The sequence below is a fragment of the Bos indicus x Bos taurus genome, chromosome 3 (genome assembly GCF_003369695.1).
Source record: "Bos indicus x Bos taurus breed Angus x Brahman F1 hybrid chromosome 3, Bos_hybrid_MaternalHap_v2.0, whole genome shotgun sequence".
NCBI classification, from domain to species: domain Eukaryota; kingdom Metazoa; phylum Chordata; class Mammalia; order Artiodactyla; family Bovidae; genus Bos; species Bos indicus x Bos taurus.
In genome coordinates this window covers 12,630,920-12,651,543 of record NC_040078.1, presented here as the reverse complement: position 1 = coordinate 12,651,543, position 20,624 = coordinate 12,630,920, and the positions used below count along the sequence as shown (strand labels likewise).

The window sequence follows — 20,624 nt, the reverse complement described above, 5'->3', positions numbered from 1 at the left end:
ACCATGGAAACGTTTCAAGAGGAGGAGTGACAAGATTAAAAATTGTATCTTCGTTGGAGCACTCTGGAAGAGGTAAAGCAGAAGGACTGAAGAGAAGGCAGAGCAAGATATAATGATACTTAATTTTCTTCAGAGTATTTATCTGAAATCATCTTGTTTGTTTGTTCACTTTCCCTTCTCTACAATAGAATCTGCATGACAGCGGGGACTTCTTATTTTCACCATACATCACACAGAATTTATAACAGTGCCTAACTCATCAGACCTGTTTCATAAATGATTATTGAACAATGAATTAATTAGAAGTACTAGATCAGTAAGTATCTCTCCTTGAGAGGATATGGGTTTTTTAAATTATTTTAATTGAAGGATAACTACTTTACAATATTGTGATGGTTTTTGCTGGTTTTTGCCATATATCAACATGAGTTGGCCACAGGTACCTGTGGTCCCTACATCCTGAACCCCTCCCTCCCTTCCCTATTCCTCTGGGTTGTCCCAGAGCACTGCCTTTGGGTACCCTGTTTCATGCATCGAACTTGCACTGGTCATCTATTTTACATATGGTAATGTAGATGTTTCAGTGTTATTCTCTCAAATCATCCCACCCTCACCTTCTCCCACTGAATCCAAAAATCTGTTCTCCTTTCTTCTCCATCTGTGCCTCCTTTGTTGCCCTGCACATAGTATTGCTGGTACTGTCTTTCTAAATTCCATACATATGCATTAAAATACAGTATTTGTCTTTCTCTTTCTGACTTACTTCACTCTGTATAATAAGCTCCAATTTCATCCACTTCATTAAAACTGACTCTAAAGGGTTCCTTTTTATAGCTGAGTAATATTCCATTGTGTATATGGACCACAACTTCTTATCCATCCATCTGCTGATGGGCATCTATGTTGCCTCCATATCCTGGGTATTGTAAACAGTGCTGCAATTAACACTGGGGTACATGTCTCTCTTTCAATTCTGGTTTGAGAGGATACAGGTTTGAGAAAGGGGGAATCAAGAGGCAGAGAAGGCAAAACTGACAGGTTTGTACATTAATTACACATTCCAATGAGGAACAGACTTGAGTCATTCATTCAACAGGAATTTGTGGAATTTGTCTAACCATATCTAGGAACTGGACAAGGCAATGGAAATCCAGCAGTGAGCAAAAGGGATATTATTTCTGTCCACATGGGGCTAATGGAGAAGTAATCCAAACCTAAGTGTTATAATCAGAACAATGGATTATTTGCCATTTTCTGAAAACCTTGACACCATGGATTTTGTATTGTTCTATAAGTAGTGATTGTTTTTCTGAGTGTATTCTATATAGTAGATATGCAACCTATATCATTCCATGTAATCTATTCACTATCCATATGAGGAAAGTTTGATGATCATCCTCATTTTACAGACAAGAAACTGTTTAGGCTAGCAGAGATGTCACTATGCCAACAAAGGTCCATATAGTCAAAGCATGGATATGAGTTTGAACAAACTGTGGGAGACAGTGGACAGAGGAGCCTGGTGTGCTACTGTCCATGGGGTCACAAGAGTTGAATGCAACTTAGCAACTGAATGACAAACAACAACAACAAATACTTTTTTGAGTGTATTCTATATGGTAGATATTCACCTATGTTATTTCATGTAATTTTGTCACTACCCCTATGAGGAAAATTCTATGATTATCCCCATTTTACAGATTAAAAAGTGTTTGATAGCTGGTAGGGGCAGAAGACTCTACACATGGACATCACCAAATGGTCAATACTAAAATCAGATTGATTATATTCTTTGCAGCCAAAGATGGAGAAGCTCTATACAGCCAGCAAAAATAAGACCAGGAGCTAACTATGGCTCAAATCGTGAACTCCTTATTGCCAAATTCAACCTTTAATTGAAGAAAGTAGGGAAAACCACTAGACCATTCATGTATAACCTAAATCAAACCCCTGACAGTTGTACAGTGGAAGTGACAAATAGACTCAAGGGACTAGATCTGATAGAGTGCTTGAAGAACTAAGGATGGAGATTCATGACATTGTACAGGAGGCAGTGATCAAGACCATCCCCAAGAAAGAGAAATGCAAAAAGGCAAAATGTTTGTCTGAGGAAGCTTTACAAATGTCTGTGAAAAGAAGAGAAGTGAAAGGCAAAGGAGAAAAGGAAGCATATACCCATCTGAATGGAGAGTTCCAAAGAATAGCAAGGAGAGATAAGAAAGCTGTGGTGGATTCATTTCAATATTTGGCAAAACTAATACAATATTGTAAAGTTTAAAAATAAAATAAAATTAAAAAAAAAAAAAGAAAGCCTTCCTCAGTGATCAATGCAATGAAATAGAGAAAACAACAGAATGGGAAAGACTATAGATATTTTCAAGAAAATTAGAGATACCAAGGGAATATTTCATCCAAAGATGGGCACAATAAAAGATAGAAATGGTATGGACCTAATGGAAGCAGAAGATATTAAGAAGAGGTGGCAAGCATACACAGAAAAACTATACAAAAAAGATCATCACAACCCAGTAATCACAATGGGGTGATCACTCGCCTAGAGCCACACACCCTGGAATGTGAAGTCAAGTGGGCCTTAGGAAGCATCATTATGAACAAAGCTAATGGAGGTGATGGAATTCTAGTTGAGCTATTTCAAATCCTAAAAGATGATGCTGCTAAGTGCTGCACTCTATATGCTAGCATATTTGGAAAACTCAGCAGTGGCCACAGGACTGGAAAAACTCAGTTTTCATTCCAATCCCCAAAAAAGTCAATGCCAAAGAATGTTCAAACTACCGCACAATTGCACTCATCTCACACTCTAGCAAAATGATGCTCAAAATTCTCCAAGCCAGGCTTAAACAGTATGCGAACTGTGAACTTCCAGATGTTCAAGCTGGATTTAGAAAAGGCAGAGGAACCAGAGATCAAATTGCCAACATCCGCTGGATCATCAAAAAAGCAAGAAAGTTCCAGAAAAAATAGCTGCTTTATTGACTATACTAAAGCCTTTGACTGTGTGGATCACAACAAACTGTGGAAAATTCTGAAAGAGATGGGAATACCAGACCACCTGACCTGCCTCCTGAGAAACCTGTATGCAGGTCAGGAAGCAACAGTTAGAACTGGACATGGAACAACAGACTGGTTCCAAGTTGGAAAAGGAGTACGTCAAGGCTGTATATTGTCACCCTGCTTATTTAACTAACATGTAGAGTACGTCATGAGAAACACTGGGCTGGAAAAAGTACAAGCTGGAATCAAGATTGCCAGGAGAAATATCAATAACCTCAGATATGCAGATGACACTACCCTTATGGCAGAAAGTGAAGTATAACTAAAGAGCCTCTTGATGAAAGTGAAAGAAGAGAGTGAAAAAGTTGGCTTAAAACTCAACATTCAGGAAACTAAGATCATGGCATCTGGTCCTATCACTTCATGGCAAATAGATGGGGAAACAGGGAAAGACTTTATTTTTGAGGGCTCCAAAATCACTGCAGATGGTGATTGCAGCCATGAAATTAAAAGACATTTGCTCCTTGGAATAAATGTTATGACCAACTTCGACAGCATATTAAAAAGCAGAGATATTACTCTGCCAACAAAGGTCTATCTAGTCAAAGCTATAATTTTCCCAGTAGTCATGTATGGATGTGAGAGTTGGACATAAAGAAAGCTGAGCAGTGAAGAATTGATGCTTTTAAACTGTGGTGTTGGAGAAGATTCTTGAGAGTCCTTTAGACAGCAAGGAGATCCAACCAGTCCTTCCTAAAGGAAATCCATCCTGAACATTCATTGGAAGGACTGATGCTGAAGTGAAACTCCAATAGTTTGGCCACCTGATGAGAAGAACTGACTTTTGAAAAGACCCTGATGCTGGAAAAGATTGAAGTCAGGAAGACAAGGGGACAACAGAGGATAAAATGGTTGGATGGCATCACTGACTCAATGGACATGAGTTTGAGCAAACCGGGGGAAGTGGTGATGGACAGGGAGGTCTGGCATGCTGCAGTCCACGGGATCACAAAGTCAGACACGACTGAGTGAACTGAACTGAACTGAACTGAGGGGCAGAATATAATTTTTAACCCATTTATTTGAACTCATCTTGTTTGATTCCAAAGCATATGCTCCTGGCCATTACCCTATTCTGCTCCTCTGTTTTGGTGCCACACTAGGACGTCTTCCCATTTCTGGAGTATTCCATGCAGCTTCCAACTATGAGGTCCCTTTTTATTACATTTTCCTGCACTCCATCCCTGCCCCCTCCAGCTCTTACTGTCCCTCTGTTTCATGAAGTCATTACCAACGACTTGGCATATAGCTTACTATCCACTTTTACCATCATTGGTAACTTTTGCTTGAACAATTGTTTACATGAGATCTTGCTGCATAGATATATCTTGTACATTGTCCTTGTAGAATAAAGATCCTTATATATCGTGAGCTTCCTAGGTACAAAATGCTGTTTCCCATGTCTTCTCAATGTAAACACTGTGAGAAAGCATACAGATACCACATTTCTCTTTGATTCCATGAAAGGAGTCACACTGGAGAGAAATCCTATGTAAACAATGTGAAAAAACTTTTTGCAGTCATAAAAGCTTTCAATCACATGAAAGATTTCACACCAGAGAGAAACCCTATCAATATAAACACTGTGAGAAACCATTCAGAAACTGCAAGTCTCTTTGAATCCATGAAAGGACTCACATTGGAGAGAAGCCTTTAACAGTGTTAAAAAGAGGGTCAAAGGTCATGAAGAACCCATATTTGAGAAGAACCCTCAGTTGCAGCTTGTGGACTCTTAGTTGTGGCATGTGGGATCTCATTCCCTGACCAGGTATTGAACCCAGGCCCCCTGCGTTGGGAGTTCAGAGTCTTAGCCATGGGACCACCAGGAAAGTCTCAGGTGTATAGTTTTTGTTTTCTGAGGGTTGAGTTTTTGTTTGTTTGTTTTGGTAGTTAACTTTTCACTTTTCATATTACAGTAGTAACAGTCTCACAAAATAAGTGTGAAGTATAACCTAGATAGCATATTCAAAAGCAGAGACATTACTTTGCCAACAAAGGTCCATCTAGTCAAGGCTATTGTTTTTCCTGTGGTCATGTATGGATATGAGAGTTGGACTGTGAAGAAGGCTGAGTGCCGAAGAATTGATGCCTTTGAACTGTGGTGTTGGAGAAGACTCTTGAGAGTCCCTTGGACTGCAAGGAGATCCAACGAGTCCATTCTGAAGGAGATCAGCTCTGGGATTTCTTTGGAAGGAATGATGCTAACGCTGAAACTCCAGTACTTTGGCCACCTCATGCGAAGAGTTGACTCATTGGAAAAGACTCTGATGCTGGGAGGGATTGAGGGCAGGAGGAGAAGGGGACAACAGAGGTTGAGATGGCTGGATGGCATCACTGACTCAATGGGTGTGAGTCTGGGTGAACTCCGGGAGTTGGTGATGGACAGGGAGGCCTGGCGTGCTGCGATTCATGGGTTCACAAAGAGTCGGACACGACTGAGCGACTGAACTGAACTGAACTGATTGTCTCCTTTGAGAAGACTTTGTGAACAACAGTAATATATATTGTTGAAAACTTTTGAAGAACTTTGTATAGACGTTATCTACTCAGAGGTACAGTCTGGGTTTATTTTATGGGTGTTTTCTGGTTTAATAATTCAGACACTTCACCTTTTAAAAATATATTTTTATACTTATTTGGCTGCATCAGGTGTTAGTTGTGGTGCACAGGCTTGGTTGCCCTGAGGCATTGGCATCACAGTTCCCCAAACAGGGATCCAAGCCCTATCCCCTGCATTGGAACAGGGATTCTTTTTTTTTTTTTTTTTTTAATTTTATTTTATTTTTAAACTTTACAATATTGTATTAGTTTTGCCAAATATAGAAATGAATCCGCCACAGGTATACCCGCGTTCCGCATCCTGAACCCTCCTCCCTCCTCCCTCCTTCCTTCCCTACCCTCCCTCTGGGTCGTCCCAGTGCACCAGCCCCAAGCATCCAGTACCGTGCATCGAACCTGGACTGGCGACTCGTTTCATACATGATATTATACATGTTTCAATGCTATTCTCCCAAATCTCCCCACCCTCTCCCTCTCCCACAGAGTCCATAAGACTGATCTATATATCGGTGTCTCTTTTGCTGTCTCGTACACAGGGTTATTGTTACCATCTTTCTAAATTCCATATATATGCGTTAGTATACTGTATTGGTGTTTTTCTTTCTGGCTTACTTCATTCTGTATAATAGATTCCAGTTTCATCCATCTCATTAGAACTGATTCAAATGTATTCTTTTTAATGGCTGAGTAATACTCCATTGTGTATATGTACCATAGCTTTCTTATCCATTCATCTGCTGATGGGCATCTAGGTTGCTTCCATGTCCTGGCTATTATAAACAGTGCTGCGATGAACATTGGGGTACACGTGTCTCTTTCCCTTCTGGTTTCCTCAGTGTGTATGCCCAGCAGTGGGATTGCTGGATCATAAGGCAGTTCTATTTCCAGTTTTTTAAGGAATCTCCACACTGTTCTCCATAGTAAAGTTGCAGGATATAAAATCAACACACAGAAATCCCTTGCATTCCTATACACTAATAATGAGAAAATTGAAAGAGAAATTAAGGAAACAATTCCATTCACCATTGCAATGGAAAGAATAAAATACTTAGGAATATATCTACCTAAGGAAAATAAAGACCTATATATAGAAAACTATAAAACACTGGTGAAAGAAATCAAAGAGGACACTAATAGATGGAGAAATATACCATGTTCATGGATTGGAAGAATCAATATAGTGAAAATGAGTATACTACCCAAAGCAATTTATAGATTCAATGCAATCCCTATCAAGCTACCAACGGTATTCTTCACAGAGCTAGAACAAATAATTTCACAATTTGTATGGAAATACAAAAAACCTCGAATAGCCAAAGCTATCTTGAGAAAGAAGAATGGAACTGGAGGAATCAACCTACCTGACTTCAGGCTCTATTACAAAGCCACAGTTATCAAGACAGTATGGTACTGGCACAAAGACAGAAATATAGATCAATGGAACAAAATAGAAGGCCCAGAGATAAATCCACGCACATATGGACACCTTATCTTTGACAAAGGAGGCAAGAATATACAATGGATTAAAGACAATCTCTTTAACAAGTGGTGCTGGGAAAACTGGTCAACCACTTGTAAAAGAATGAAACTAGAACACTTTCTGACACCATACACAAAAATAAACTCAAAATGGATTAAAGATCTAAACATAAGATCAGAAACTATAAAACTCCTAGAGGAGAACATAGGCAAAACACTCTCCGACATACATCACAGCAGGATCCTCTATGACCCACCTCCCAGAATATTGGAAATAAAAGCAAAAATAAACAAATGGGACCTAATTAAACTTAAAAGCTTCTGCACAACTAAGGAAACTATTAGCAAGGTGAAAAGACAGCCTTCAGAATGGGAGAAAATAATAGCAAATGAAGCAACAGACAAACAACTAATCTCAAAAATATACAAGCAACTCCTACAGCTCAACTCCAGAAAAATAAATGACCCAATCAAAAAATGGGCCAAAGAACTAAATAGACATTTCTCCAAAGAAGACATACAGATGGCTAACAAACACATGAAAAGATGCTCAACATCACTCATTATCACAGAAATGCAAATCAAAACCACTATGAGGTACCATTTCACGCCAGTCAGAATGGCTGCAATCCAAAAGTCTACAAGCAATAAATGCTGGAGAGGGTGTGGAGAAAAGGGAACTCTCTTACACTGGAACAGGGATTCTTAACCACTGAACCACCAGGGAAGTCCCTCAAGCACTTCACTTTTTGTAGTTCTGTTTTGATTTGGGGTTTTATGGTTTATTTATTTTTGTTTTAGTTTCATAGTTTCAATAATTTGTTTCCTTCAGGGAAATTATGTGTCTCATGTAAGTCGTCTTAGCTTTTGGCATATACTTGTTCACTGAATTCTTTCATAGTCCTTTTCTATTTATGCAATGTCTGTAGTAATATCCCTCAGTCTTCCTGACTGTATACATTTGAATATTCCCTCTTTTTCCTAGATCAACCTTGCTTAAGATTTGTCAATTTTGTTAATTTTTCTATAAAACTCACTTTTGGTTTCACTGGTTTTTCTCTATGATTTTTTCACTCCCCATTTCATTCATCCCTACTTTAAATTTTATTATTTCCTTTCCTCCTCAAATCAGGTTTGGTGAGTCATCTTTAACGTCTGTGAAGGTCAATAGACATGGTACTGATTTTCAGTCTCTCTCACTTGCTAACAGAGGCATGAAAAAGGCTACACCTTTTTTTTAGGTTTCACTTCAGATGCAAGCCATAACATTTGAGACTTTGGGAACCATATAATATCCCTCAATATCTCTATTAATAATTTTTGTTTTCAAGTGCATTTTGCACAATGTTTATACAACCTCTTTTCATGTTGGTGTCATTCACATGTATATCTATCACACAGTTGGACTTTCACTCAGTATCTTTCATCTAAAGTGTGCTTTCTAGACTTCCCTGGTGGCCTGGTGGTTAAGAATCTGCCTGCCAGAGCACAGGACACAGATTTGATCCCTGGTCCAGGAAGATTCCACATGCCTCAGGGCAACTAAGGACATGCTATGCAACTAATGAGCCAGTGTTCTAGAGCCTGTGCTCCACAACAGGAGAAGCCACTGCAAATGAGAAGACCAAGCATCCCAACTAGAAAAAAGCCCATGCTCAGCAATAAAGAGACAGCACAGCTGAAAATAAATGAATAAATAAATAAAATTAAATTAAAAATATAATAAAAAATACAGTCTACTTCTTCTACATAGTACATACTTAGATCAGGGTTTGTCTATTTCATATGAGGTGAAACTCTCTTCCTCCTGTTTGGACCATATCATTCATTCACTCTTAGTATTATTGACATAGATGCAATACACCTGGCATTTGCCTTTTGTGTTTTACAGCTCTTAAATTTTTAACTCTTCCAGAAGGTAAAGAATCTGCCTGCAATACAGTAAACCCAGGTTCAATCACTGGGTAGGGAAGATCCCCTGGAGAAGGGAATGGCTACTCACTCCAGTATTCTTGCCTGGAGAAACCCATGGACAGAGGAGCCTGGTAGGCTATTGTCCATGGGGTTGCAAAGAGTTGGACATGACTGAGCAACTAACACTTTTAATTCTTATGCTATGCTAAGTTACTTCAGTAGTATCCGACTCTGTGCGACCCCATAGACGGTAGCCCACCAGGCTCCCCCGTCCCTGGGATTCTCCAGGCAAGAACACTGGAGTGGGTTGCCATTTCCTTCTCCAATGCATGAAAGTGAAAAAAGAAAGTGAAGTCGCTCAGTCGTGTCTGACTCTTAGTGACCCCATGGACTGCAGCCCCCCAGGCTCCTCCATCCATGGGATTTTCCAGGCAAGAGTACTGGAGTGGGGTGCCATTGCCTTCTCTTAGTCCTTTATAAATTTATTTTTCATTAAATGAATATATTCTAGTACTTTCATTTCTAAATGGCTTCTCCATTAGATATTTTTAAAAAATTTAGAGGTTCCTCTTTAAAAATATATGCATTGATTACATATTATCATAGCTTAATTCCAGGGATACAAGAAAGCATCCATATAAAGCTTTATTCTTTTCCCTTTTTTTATTATTGTCATGCAGATTATATTAATGATATAATCCTCTCAAATATTTTGGTACACTTGTGTACCATCTGTGGTCATTTCCTTTGCTCAGTACAGTTTACTCTTACACTTGTGCTTTTGAATGGCAAATGTCCTAACATGGGTATCACATTGCTATATATTGTAGTGTACTAACACATGACACACATATTTAAAAAGGAACTATTTTACATAGTTCCTTTCACATCAATTGAAAGAAAATTGTATTACTTCTGCCTTTTATTCTTATGGCATTAAATATACAGGTGTTTTTCTTTGTTAACATTAATATGAACCACTTTCTGGAACCCCTGGTATTCAAGCTAAAGAACTCGTCCTGTAATTCCTGTGAGGCAATTGTCTATTAATATATTTTTTCAGTTGTTATTGATTTGAGAGCATCTTTGTTTTGTCTCTATCTTTCAGAAGGTAGTTTTGGTCAAGATGGACTTCTTGGTTGATAGGTTTTTTTCTTAGCACACCTTGAATGTTTCCCTCTGCCTTTTGGCCTCCCCATTTTTTTGCTGAGATATCACCTAATTTTACTAGGGTAATTTTACTGGTCATTTTTCAAATGCCCTTTATCCCCACTATACAGTTCCAACTCCTATTTCTATGCATGCCTAATATTTCTGTTATAAACTGGATATTTTAGGCAATATAATGCAGATACTCTGGGTACTGGACATATTTCTTCAGGACTTTGTTATAATGAGTACCAGCTTTATCAGTTTTTTGTTTGTTTTTTGGTGGAGAATGTGAGTAATGATCCAGCATTATTTTAATGAAGCTTGATCCCTACGTTTTGAGAAGACAGAGTTAGTGTATTGAATTATGGATATGCAGATTATGATCTTGGAGAAGGCAATGGCACCCCACTCCAGTACTCTTGCCTGGAGAATCCCAGGGATGGGGGAGTCTGGTGGGCTGCCATCTAGGGGGTCGCACAGAGTCGGACACAACTGAAGTGACTTAGCAGCAGCAACAGCAACTTGAAAACACATGAAATTGTAAAACTCACTAGTAAAGGTGAATATTCAGATGGTTTGACCTATGATTTTTCAACTTTGTGATGGTGCAAAAGCAATATGCATTTGGTAGAAGCCAGACTTTGAATTTTGATCTTTTCTTGGGCCAGCAACACACAGTATGTTACTCTCTTGCGATGCTGGACAGCAGCAGTGTGCCAGTGCTCCCAGTCAGCCACATAGTCACAGGGATAAACAACAGACACACTTACAACAATTCTGTATCTATGCAGTTATTGTATTTTTCACTTTCAGTGCAGTATTCAGTAAATTACATGAATTATTCAACATTCTATTATAAAATAGGCTTTGTGTTAGCTGATTTTACCCAACTATCAGCTAAGGTAGTGTCCTGAGCATGTTTAAAGCAGTCTAGGTTAGGCTATAATATTTGATAGGCTGAGTGTATTAAATGCATTTTAGACTTATGATATTTTCTACTTATAATGAGTTTATTAGGATATACCTCCATCATGAATTGAGGAAGAGGAGGTGAGTTTGAGTGAACTCCGGGAGTTGGTGATGGACAGGGAGGCCTGGTGTGCTGCAATTCATGGGGTCGCAAAGAGTTGGACACGACTGAGCAACTGAACTGAACTGAACTGAACTGAGTATAATCAAATTCAGAATATGTTAAATACTGTGTCTTAGTCTATACAATTTGTTATGACAAAAGTGCTGTACTGGGTAACCTATAAACAACACAAATTTATTTCTCAAAGTTCTGGAGATTAGTAACTCTGGCTGACTCTCTCTGGCACAGTCCACTTCATCATAGACAGCCACTTTCTCACTATAATCTCACATGGAAGAAGCATAACAGGACTCTCTTTGACCTCTTTTATAAGGGCACTAATCTGTTTTATGATGGTTGTCTCCTCATGACATACTCATCTCCCAAAGGCCCCTCCATCTCCTAATACTATCACTTTCAGTGTCAAAATTTTAATATATGAAGTTTGAGGGGAAATAAACATTCATAAAATCCTATATAGTGGTATGTAAAACACTTTTAACTCTAGCAAAAAGTTTAAAAAGACAAAAGTGCTAAAAATTAACTATAGCTACAATAAATTGTTAATGTATACACAATGTAAAAGTATGTAAATTGTGATATCTATAATAAAATGGGGGATAATTAAAGGATAGAGTTTTAATACTTGATTTAAATAAATTTATTAATTTAAATTCTTATATTTTATATAGGTCCCATAGCAATCACAAAGAAAAAATCTGAATAGATTTTTCAGATACAAAGGACCCTCCAAAAGTCAAAACTATCTTGAGCCAGAAGAACAAAACTGGAAAATACAATTTCTGACTTCTAACTATTACAAAGCTGTGGTAATAATCAAAACTATTCATGTTGATATATGGCAGAGGCCAACACAACATTGCAAGAATACACAGAAGAACTGTACAAAAAGAATACACAGAAGGACTGTACAAAAAAGATCTTCATGACCTAGATAATCACGATGGTGTGATCACTGACCTAGAGCCAGACATCCTGGAATGTGAAGTCAAGTGGGCCTTAGAAAGCATTGCTACAAACAAAGCTAGTGGAGGTGATGGAATTCCAGTTGAGCTATTTCAAATCCTGAAAGATGATGCTGTGAAAGTGCTGCACTCAATATGCCAACAAATTTGGAAAACTCAGCCTTGGCCACAGGACTGGAAAAAGTCAGTTTTCATTCCAATCCCAAAGAAAGGCAATGCCAAAGAAGGCTCAAACTACTGCACAATTGCACTAATCAAACACGCTAGTAAAGTAATGCTCAAAATTCTCCAAGCCAGTCTTCAACAATACATGAACCGTGGACTTCCTGATGTTCAAGCTGGTTTTAGAAAAGGCAGAGGAACCAGAGATCAAATTGCCAACATCCACTGGATAATTGAAAAAGCAAGAGAGTTTCATAAAAACATCTATTTCTGCTTTATTGACTATGCCAAAGCCTTTGACTATGTTGATCACAAGAAACTGTGGAAAATTCTTCAAGAGATGGGAATACCAGACCACCTGACCTGCCTCTTGAGAAACTTATATGCAGGTCAGGAAGCAACAGTTAGAACTGGACATGGAACAACAGACTGGTTCCAAATAGGAAAAGGAGTACGTCAAAGCTATATATTGTCACCCTGCTTATTTAACTTCTATGCAGAGTACATCATGAGAAACGCTGGGCTCAAAGAAGCACAAGCTGGAATCCAGATTGCCCGAAAAAATATCAGTAACCTCAGATATGCAGATGACACCACCCTTATGGCAGAAAGTGAAGAAGAACTAAAAATCTTCTTGATGAAAGTGAAAGTGGAAAGTGAAAAAGTTGGCTTAAAGCTTAACGTTCAGAAAACTAAAATGGCATCTGGTCCCATCACTTCATGGGAAATAGATGGGGGAACAGTGGAACCAGTGTCAGACTTTATTTTTTGGGGCTTCAAAATCACTGCAGATGGTGATTGCAGCCATGAAATTAAAAGATGCCTACTCCTTGGAAGGAAAGTTATGACCAACCTAGATAACATATTCAAAAGCAGAGACATTACTTTGCCAACAAAGGTCCATCTAGTCAAGGCTATGGTTTTTCCAGTGGTCATGTATGGATGTGAGAGTTAGACTGTGAAGAAGGCTGAGTGCCGAAGAATTGATGCTTTTGAACTGTGGTGTTGGAGAAGACTCTTGAGAGTCCCTTGGACTACAAGGAGATCCAACCAGTCCATTCTAAAGGAGATAAGTCCTGGGTGTTCTTTGGAAGGAATGATGCTAAAGCTGAAACTCCAATACTTTGGCCACCTCATGTGAAGAGTTGACTCATTGGAAAAGACCCTGATGCTGGGAGGGATTGGGGGCAGGAGGACAAGGGGACGACATAGGATGAGATGGCTGAATGGCATCACTGACTCGATGGACGTGAGTTTGAGTGAACTCCGGGAGTTGGTGATGGACAGGGAGGGCTGGCGTGCTGCAGTTCATGGGGTCACAAAGAGTCGGACATGACTGAACGACTGAACTGAACTGAACACAGTATTGTAGAAAAATTATTTTCCAATAAAAAACAATCTAAACTAAAATAAAAATAGACATATAGATCAATGGATCAGAACAGAGAGCCTAGAAATGAATGCACACTTTTATAGTCAACTGATCTTCAAAATTAACTGTGGAAAATTCTGAAAGAGATGGGAATACCAGACCACCTGACCTGCCTCTTGAGAAACCTGTATGCAGATCAGGAAGCAACAGTTAGAACTGGACATGGACCAACAGACTAGTTCTAAATAGGAAAAGGAGTACGTCAAGGCTGTATACTGTCAACCTGATTATTTAACTTATATGCAGAGTACATCATGAGAAACTGGGCTGGAGAAAGCACTAGTTGGAATCAAGATTGCCAGGAGAAATATAAACAACCTCAGATATGCAGATAACACCACCCTCAGATATAAGCATCTGAATTCAGAGATCCAAAGAATAGATGAGATGGTTGGATAGCATCACCGACTCAACGGACATGAGTTTGGGTGAACTCTGGGAGTTGATGATGGACAGGGAGGCCTGGTGTGCTGAGGTTCATGGGCAAAAAGTCAGACGCAACTGAGCAGCTGAACTGAACTGAACTGATCTTCAAAATCTGTACCAAAAACACACAAAGGGGAAAGAAGAGTTCCTTCCATAAATCACTCTGTGAAAACTGAATTTCCACATGAAAACAAATAAAATTGGATTCTTGTATCTCATCATGTACAAAAATCAATTTGAAATAGATGACTTAAATGTATGACCTGAAACTGTAAAACTGCTAAAAGGGAACACATGGAGAAAGCTTCTTGGCATTGACCTAGTACGTGAGTTTTGGATATGACCCCAAAAGCATAGGCAACAATAACAAGAACTAAAACAAATGGGAGTGCATCAAAAATAAAAATTTTGCAAACAAAGGAAATAATCAACAATATTGTAACCTATGAAATGGGAGAAAATAAAAGAAAACCATCTATCCAATAAGGGGTTAAAATGTCTAAGGAACTTTAACAAATAAACAGCAAAATACAAATAACCTGATTAAAAAATAGTTAAGAATATGAATAGATATTCTCAATACAAGATGTACAAATCTCCAAAAGTTTATAAAAAGATGCTCAAACATTGCTGCTGCTGCGTCGCTTCAGTCGTGTCTGACTCTGCACGACCCCATAGACGGCAGCCTACCAGGCTCCTCTGTCCCTGGGATTCTCTAGGCAAGAACATGGAGTGGGTTGCCATTTCCTTCCCCACTCAAACATTAAAGAAACACAAATCAAAACCAGGAGATAACACCTCACACTAATTAGATTGGCTATTATCAAATAGACAAAAGATAACAAGCGTTGATAAAGGAACCTTATACATTGTTGGCAAGAATATAATTCACACAGTCATAATGCAGAAATAGTCTGGAAGTTCCTTAAAAATTAAAAGTAAAATTATCATATGATCCAGTAATCCCACTTCTGGGTATATATCTGAAGGAAATGAAATTAGTATATCAATGAGATTCCTGCACTCCCATATTCATTACAACATTACTCACAGTAGCTAGAATATTGAAACAAGCTAAGTGTCTGTCTTTTGTTTAATGGATAAATAAAAGGTAGCATGTGTATACACACACACACATATATGCAATGGAATATTATTCAACTTTTAAAGAAAGAAAGAAATCCTGACATTGCAACAACATGGATAAACCTGGAGGACATTATGCTAAGTGAAATAAGCCAGACAGAGAAAGACAAATACTACATGATCTCACTTACATGTTCAATCTGAAAAAGTTGAACTCACAAAAGCAGAGACTAAAATGGTGTTTGCCAGCAGTGAGTACGCTGTAGGAGAACTGAGGACATGTTGGTCAAAGGAACAAACTTTCAGTTGTAAGATGAAGCAGTACTGGAGATCTAATGTAGAGTATGGTGACTAGTTAATAATAACGTTAAGTTGAAATTTGCTAAGAGAATTGATCCTGAGTGTTCTTACCACACACACAAGGTGACTATGTGAAGTGAGAGGGATGCTAACTAGTTGATTGTGGTAATTATTGCATAATATATGTGTATCAAGACATCTTACACATCTTAAATACATAAAATTTTAATTTGTCAATTATGCTTCAATAAACCTGAAGGGGAAAAGAAAAATATCAAGCATCTTAGGTTTTTCCCCTGCCTTGCTCACTTCCCCCTGTGAGTCCCTGTCTTCATCTCCCTTTCTTTGTGCTCTTAAACTGCCAATCACTGATATCATTTGCATTTGTGTGCAAAAGAAGGAGACATCTTTTGTCTTAGAAAACTTGTCCTCTCATGTCCAGCACCACAGCCTTGGATTGTCACATAAGGAATAAACACACCTCCTTTACAGACAGAAAGGTAAGGTCTTCTCTGAATGAGACCATATGAACAAGCAAACAGAACACTCTTGCTGTACTTCATGATGTAGTATTTTTTGTAGAAAAAAATGAATAATCCCTTAGTGCTGTGGTCACTGTGGTTTCCTTTTTTTGTAAAGTTGAGGCTCTGACCACTCTTGCAGCCTCAAAGTAAGAATCTCTGAGCTATACGGTGAAGTCAGAGAACATAATCTCTCGAGTCAGGAAAGAATCTTTGAGAAGGGGCTGAGCCCCCCGAAAAAGCCAGGTCTGTGGTAGAGAGATGCTGTCCTAACCCCACCCAGGGCTCATGTTGAGCTTTTCTACTTACCCAAGATCAGCAGTGATACCCACAGCAGCATGAAGACTTGGTCTGCCCAAGGCAGAGGCCAAAAGAGAAGCTTTCTCAGGAATAGCGCTTTTGTCGTTGATCTCAAAGTTGTACACTATCACCCTAGCCCGAAGATAGGCATCTGTGAAATAGCTTTTTCAAAGAGGAGGATGCATTAGTAAACTAGAAAAAAGGAAGTGGGAGTTCCCATTTTTAACTACTAATCAAAGTTTCTTGCCCTGTGATCAAAGTGATAAAAATAAATGTTAGGGTTTTTGACACCACGTTTCTATTGCTGGAAAAATCGCTTAAGGAAAGCATGGAAGATAGCTCTAAAATAATGTTTATTATGACATCATTCATAATAGCTGAACACTGGAAGAAATATTATAGGACTGAATAAACATGGTGGTGGTTTAGTCACTAAGTTGTGTCCGACTCTTGTGGCCCCAAGGACTGTAGCCTACAAGGCTCCTCTGTCCCTGGGATTCTCCAGGCAAGAATACTGGAGTGGGTTGCCATTTCCTTCTCCAGAATAAACATAGGACTGCTTAAGAATATTCTGATACATCTAAATAATGACACACCATGAAGACATTAACAATGAGATAAGCTTGTACATGTAAGAAAGCAAGACAACCTTGATCAATGTGAAGAGAAAAACGTGGGGAGTAGATTGGTATTTATACTAATATTACATTGGGGTAAATATAAAATATAGAGTACATGTATAAATAAATTGATATAAGAATCCTTTCTTATTTCCTGGGAAATAAACCTAAAATAGTGGTTATATTTTCAGAACTATGGAATGGAAGAAGATATTTTATTTTATGTCTTTCTATACATGCTATCCTGAGAAGGCAATGGCACCCCACTCCAGTACTCTTGCCTGGAAAATCCCATGGACAGAGGAGCCTGGTAGGCTGCAGTCCATGGGGTCTCGAAGATTCAGACACGACTGAGTGACTTCACTTTCACTTTTCACTTTCATGCATTGGAGAAGGAAATGGCAACCCACTCCAGTGTTCTTGCCTGGAGAATCCCAGGGACGGGGGAGCCTGGTGGGCTGCCGTCTATGGGGTTGCACAGAGTCGGACACGACTGAAGCGACATAGCAGCAGCAGCAGAAGCATACATGCTATATGCTTAGTCGCTCAGTTGTGTCTGACTCTTTGTGACCCCATGGACTCCTCTGTCCATGGGATTTTCAAGGCAAGAATACTGGAGTGGGTTGCCATTTCATTCTCCAATGTCTTTCTATACAGTTTTGTTTGTTTGTTTGTTTTTAATTTCTGTATATGTGAATTGCTTCGATAACTTTTTAAAAGTCAGGTTTTCATCCTGGTATACTGACATTACCTGCCATGAGGAATGCCAGTTTCTTATTTTCAAATAGTTTTCCCCACCTTTTCTTTCTGGGTCTGTATTCTGGTCTTCTTAAAGTGAAAGTGAAAGTGGCTCAGTCATGTCTAACTCTTTGCAATCCCACTGACTGTAGCCTGCCAGGCTCCTCTGTCCATGGAATTCTCCAGACAAGAATACTGTGAGTGAGTGAGTGTGAAGTCATTCAGTAGAGTCTGACTCTTTGCGACCCCATGAACTGTAGCCCACTAGGTTTCTCTGTCCATGAAATTTTTCAGGCAAGAGTACTGGAGTGGGCATTTCCTTCTTCAAAGAATATTGTAGTGGATGGCTGTTCCCTTCTCCAGGGGATCTTCCCAACCCAGGGATGGAACCCAGGTCTCCCTTATTGCAGGTGGATTCTTTGCCATCTGAGCCACCAAAGAATCCCTTAAGGGACCATTTAATTTCATATTAAAATGGCAGAAGTTAACGATGAAGAGAAAATATTAAAAGCATCTAGAGTAAGCATTTTGTTACATACAAGGGAACATTCATAAGATTATCAGTAGATTATATAGTAGAAACTTTGCAGGCCAGAAGGGAGTGAAGTGATATATTCAAAGTGCTTAAACAAAAGAATTTTTTAAAAAATCCAACCAGTAATACTCTACCCAGAAAAGTTAGAATAGAAGGAGAGGGAAGCACAGGCTAAAGGACTTTTCACCACTAAACTGGCTTTACAAGCAGTGTAAAAAGGGACTTACTTAAACAGAAAAGAAAGCTTAATTTCTTTAAAAAAAAAATATATATATATATATATGAAAGAAAATATTTCAGTAAAAAGGTAAATATATAGTAAGCCAGTCAATCAGTTCAGTTGCTTAGTCATGTCTCACTCTTTGCAACACCATGGACTGAACATGCCAGGCTTCCCTGTCCACCACCAATTCCTGGGGCATTTGCATCGAGTTGGTGATACCACCCAATCACCTCACCCTGTCATGCCCTTCTCCTCCTGCCTTCAATATTGCCCAGCATCAGGATCTTTTCCAATGAATCAGCTCTTCACATCAGGTGACCAAAGTATTGGAGTTTCAGCTTCAGCATCAGCCCTTCCAATGAATATTCAGGACTTATTTCCTTTAAGATTGACTCGTTCAATCTCCTTGCCATCCAAGGGCCTCTTGAGAGTCTTCTCCAAAACCACAGTTCAAAAGCATCAATTCTTCACTGCTCAGCTTTCTTTATGGTCCAACACTATCATCCATACATGACTATTGGAGAAGTCATAGCTTTGACTAGACAGACCTTTGTCAGCAAAGTTATGTCTCTGCTTTTTAGCATGCTGTCTAGGTTGATCATAGCTTTTCTTCCAAGGAGCAAGTGTCTTTTAATTTCATGGCTGCAGTCACCATCTGAAGTGATTTTGGAGCCCAAGAAAATAAGGTCTGACACTGTTTCCATTGCTTTCCTGTCCAATTATTTGCCATGAAGTGTGGGGACCAGATGCTATGATCTTAGTTTTTTGAATGTTGAGTTTTAAGCTAGCTTTTTCACTCTCCTCTTTAATTTTCATCAAAAAGCTCTTCACGATACTGGATGCTTGGGGCTGGTGCACTGGGACGACCCAGAGGAATGGTATGGGGAGGGAGGTGGGAGGAGGGTTCAGGATGGGGAACACATGTATACCTGTGGTGGAAGCATTTTGATATATGGCAAAACCAATACAATATTGTAAAGTTAAAAAATAAAAATTAAAAAAAAAAAAGCTCTTCAGTTTATCTTCACTTTCTGCCATAAGGGTGGTGTCTTCTGCATATCTGAGGTTATTGAGATTTCTCCCAGCAATCTTGATTCCAGTTTGTGCTTCATCCAGCCCAGCATTTCGCATGATGTAGTCTGAATATAAGTTAAATAAGCAGGGTGACCATATACAGCCTTGACGTACTCCTTTTCCTATTTGGAACCAGTCTGTTGTTCCATGTCTGGTTCTAACTGTTGCTTCTTGACCTGCATACAGATTTCTCAGGAGGCAGGTCAGGGGGTCTGGTATTCCCACCTCTTGAAGAATTTTCCACAGTTTCTTGTGATCCACACAGTCAAAGGCTTTGGCATAGTCAGTAAAGCAGAAGCAGATGTTTTTCTGGAACTCTCTTGCTTTTTGTGTGATCCAATGGATGCTGGCTCTTTTGATCTCCGGTTCCTCTGCCTTTTCTAAAACCAGCTTGAACATATGGAAGTTCATGGTTCATGTACTGTTGAAGCCTGGCTTGGAGAATTTTGAGCATTACTTTGCTAGCCTGTGAGATGAGTGCAGTTGTGCAGTAGTTTGAACATTCTTTGGCATTGACTTTTCTTAGGATTGGAATGAAAACTGACCTTTTCCAGTCCTGTGGCCACTGCTGAGTTTTCCATATTTATTGGCATATTGAATGCAACACTTTAACAGCAACATCTTTTAGGATTTGAAATAGCTCAACTGGAATTTCATCACCTCCACTAGCTTTGTTCTTAGTGATGTTTCCTAAGGTGAAGGGCAAAGTAAATGAAAGGCAAAGCCTGGCGACCCCACCATGGGGATACAGGGTGGGAAGGGGTTGGGGGTGTAGGGGTGGGCGTGGAAGTGATAAGTCTCATCTTAGATTTCCAGTCCTAGGAGGATATTGGAAAGGACCAAAACAAGGCGGGGGATGGGAAGTAGGGGAAAAGCATCTTAGCTTTCTTACTCTGTCGCCTTAAATTTGTTGTGTAAGATGACAGGAGCATATTATGATCTTTGTCCCAACTGTGCTTCATGGGAGATT

General features: G+C 39.1%; 1 protein-coding gene across 3 annotated transcripts in view; it reads right to left on the bottom strand.

Annotated features, from left to right (window-relative positions):
• The window catches only part of FCRL5 (Fc receptor like 5), a 64,044-nt gene extending 47,439 nt beyond the window's left edge, over positions 1 to 16,605 (bottom strand). For all 3 annotated transcript variants that reach the window (XM_027529392.1, XM_027529370.1, XM_027529381.1), the window contains exon 1: positions 16,474 to 16,605. In XM_027529392.1, coding sequence (XP_027385193.1) covers positions 16,474 to 16,504 — 31 coding nt within the window. In that variant the 5' untranslated portion in view covers positions 16,505 to 16,605. The remainder of the gene's footprint in view (positions 1 to 16,473) is intronic.
• Between the last annotated feature and the right edge of the window lie 4,019 nt (positions 16,606 to 20,624).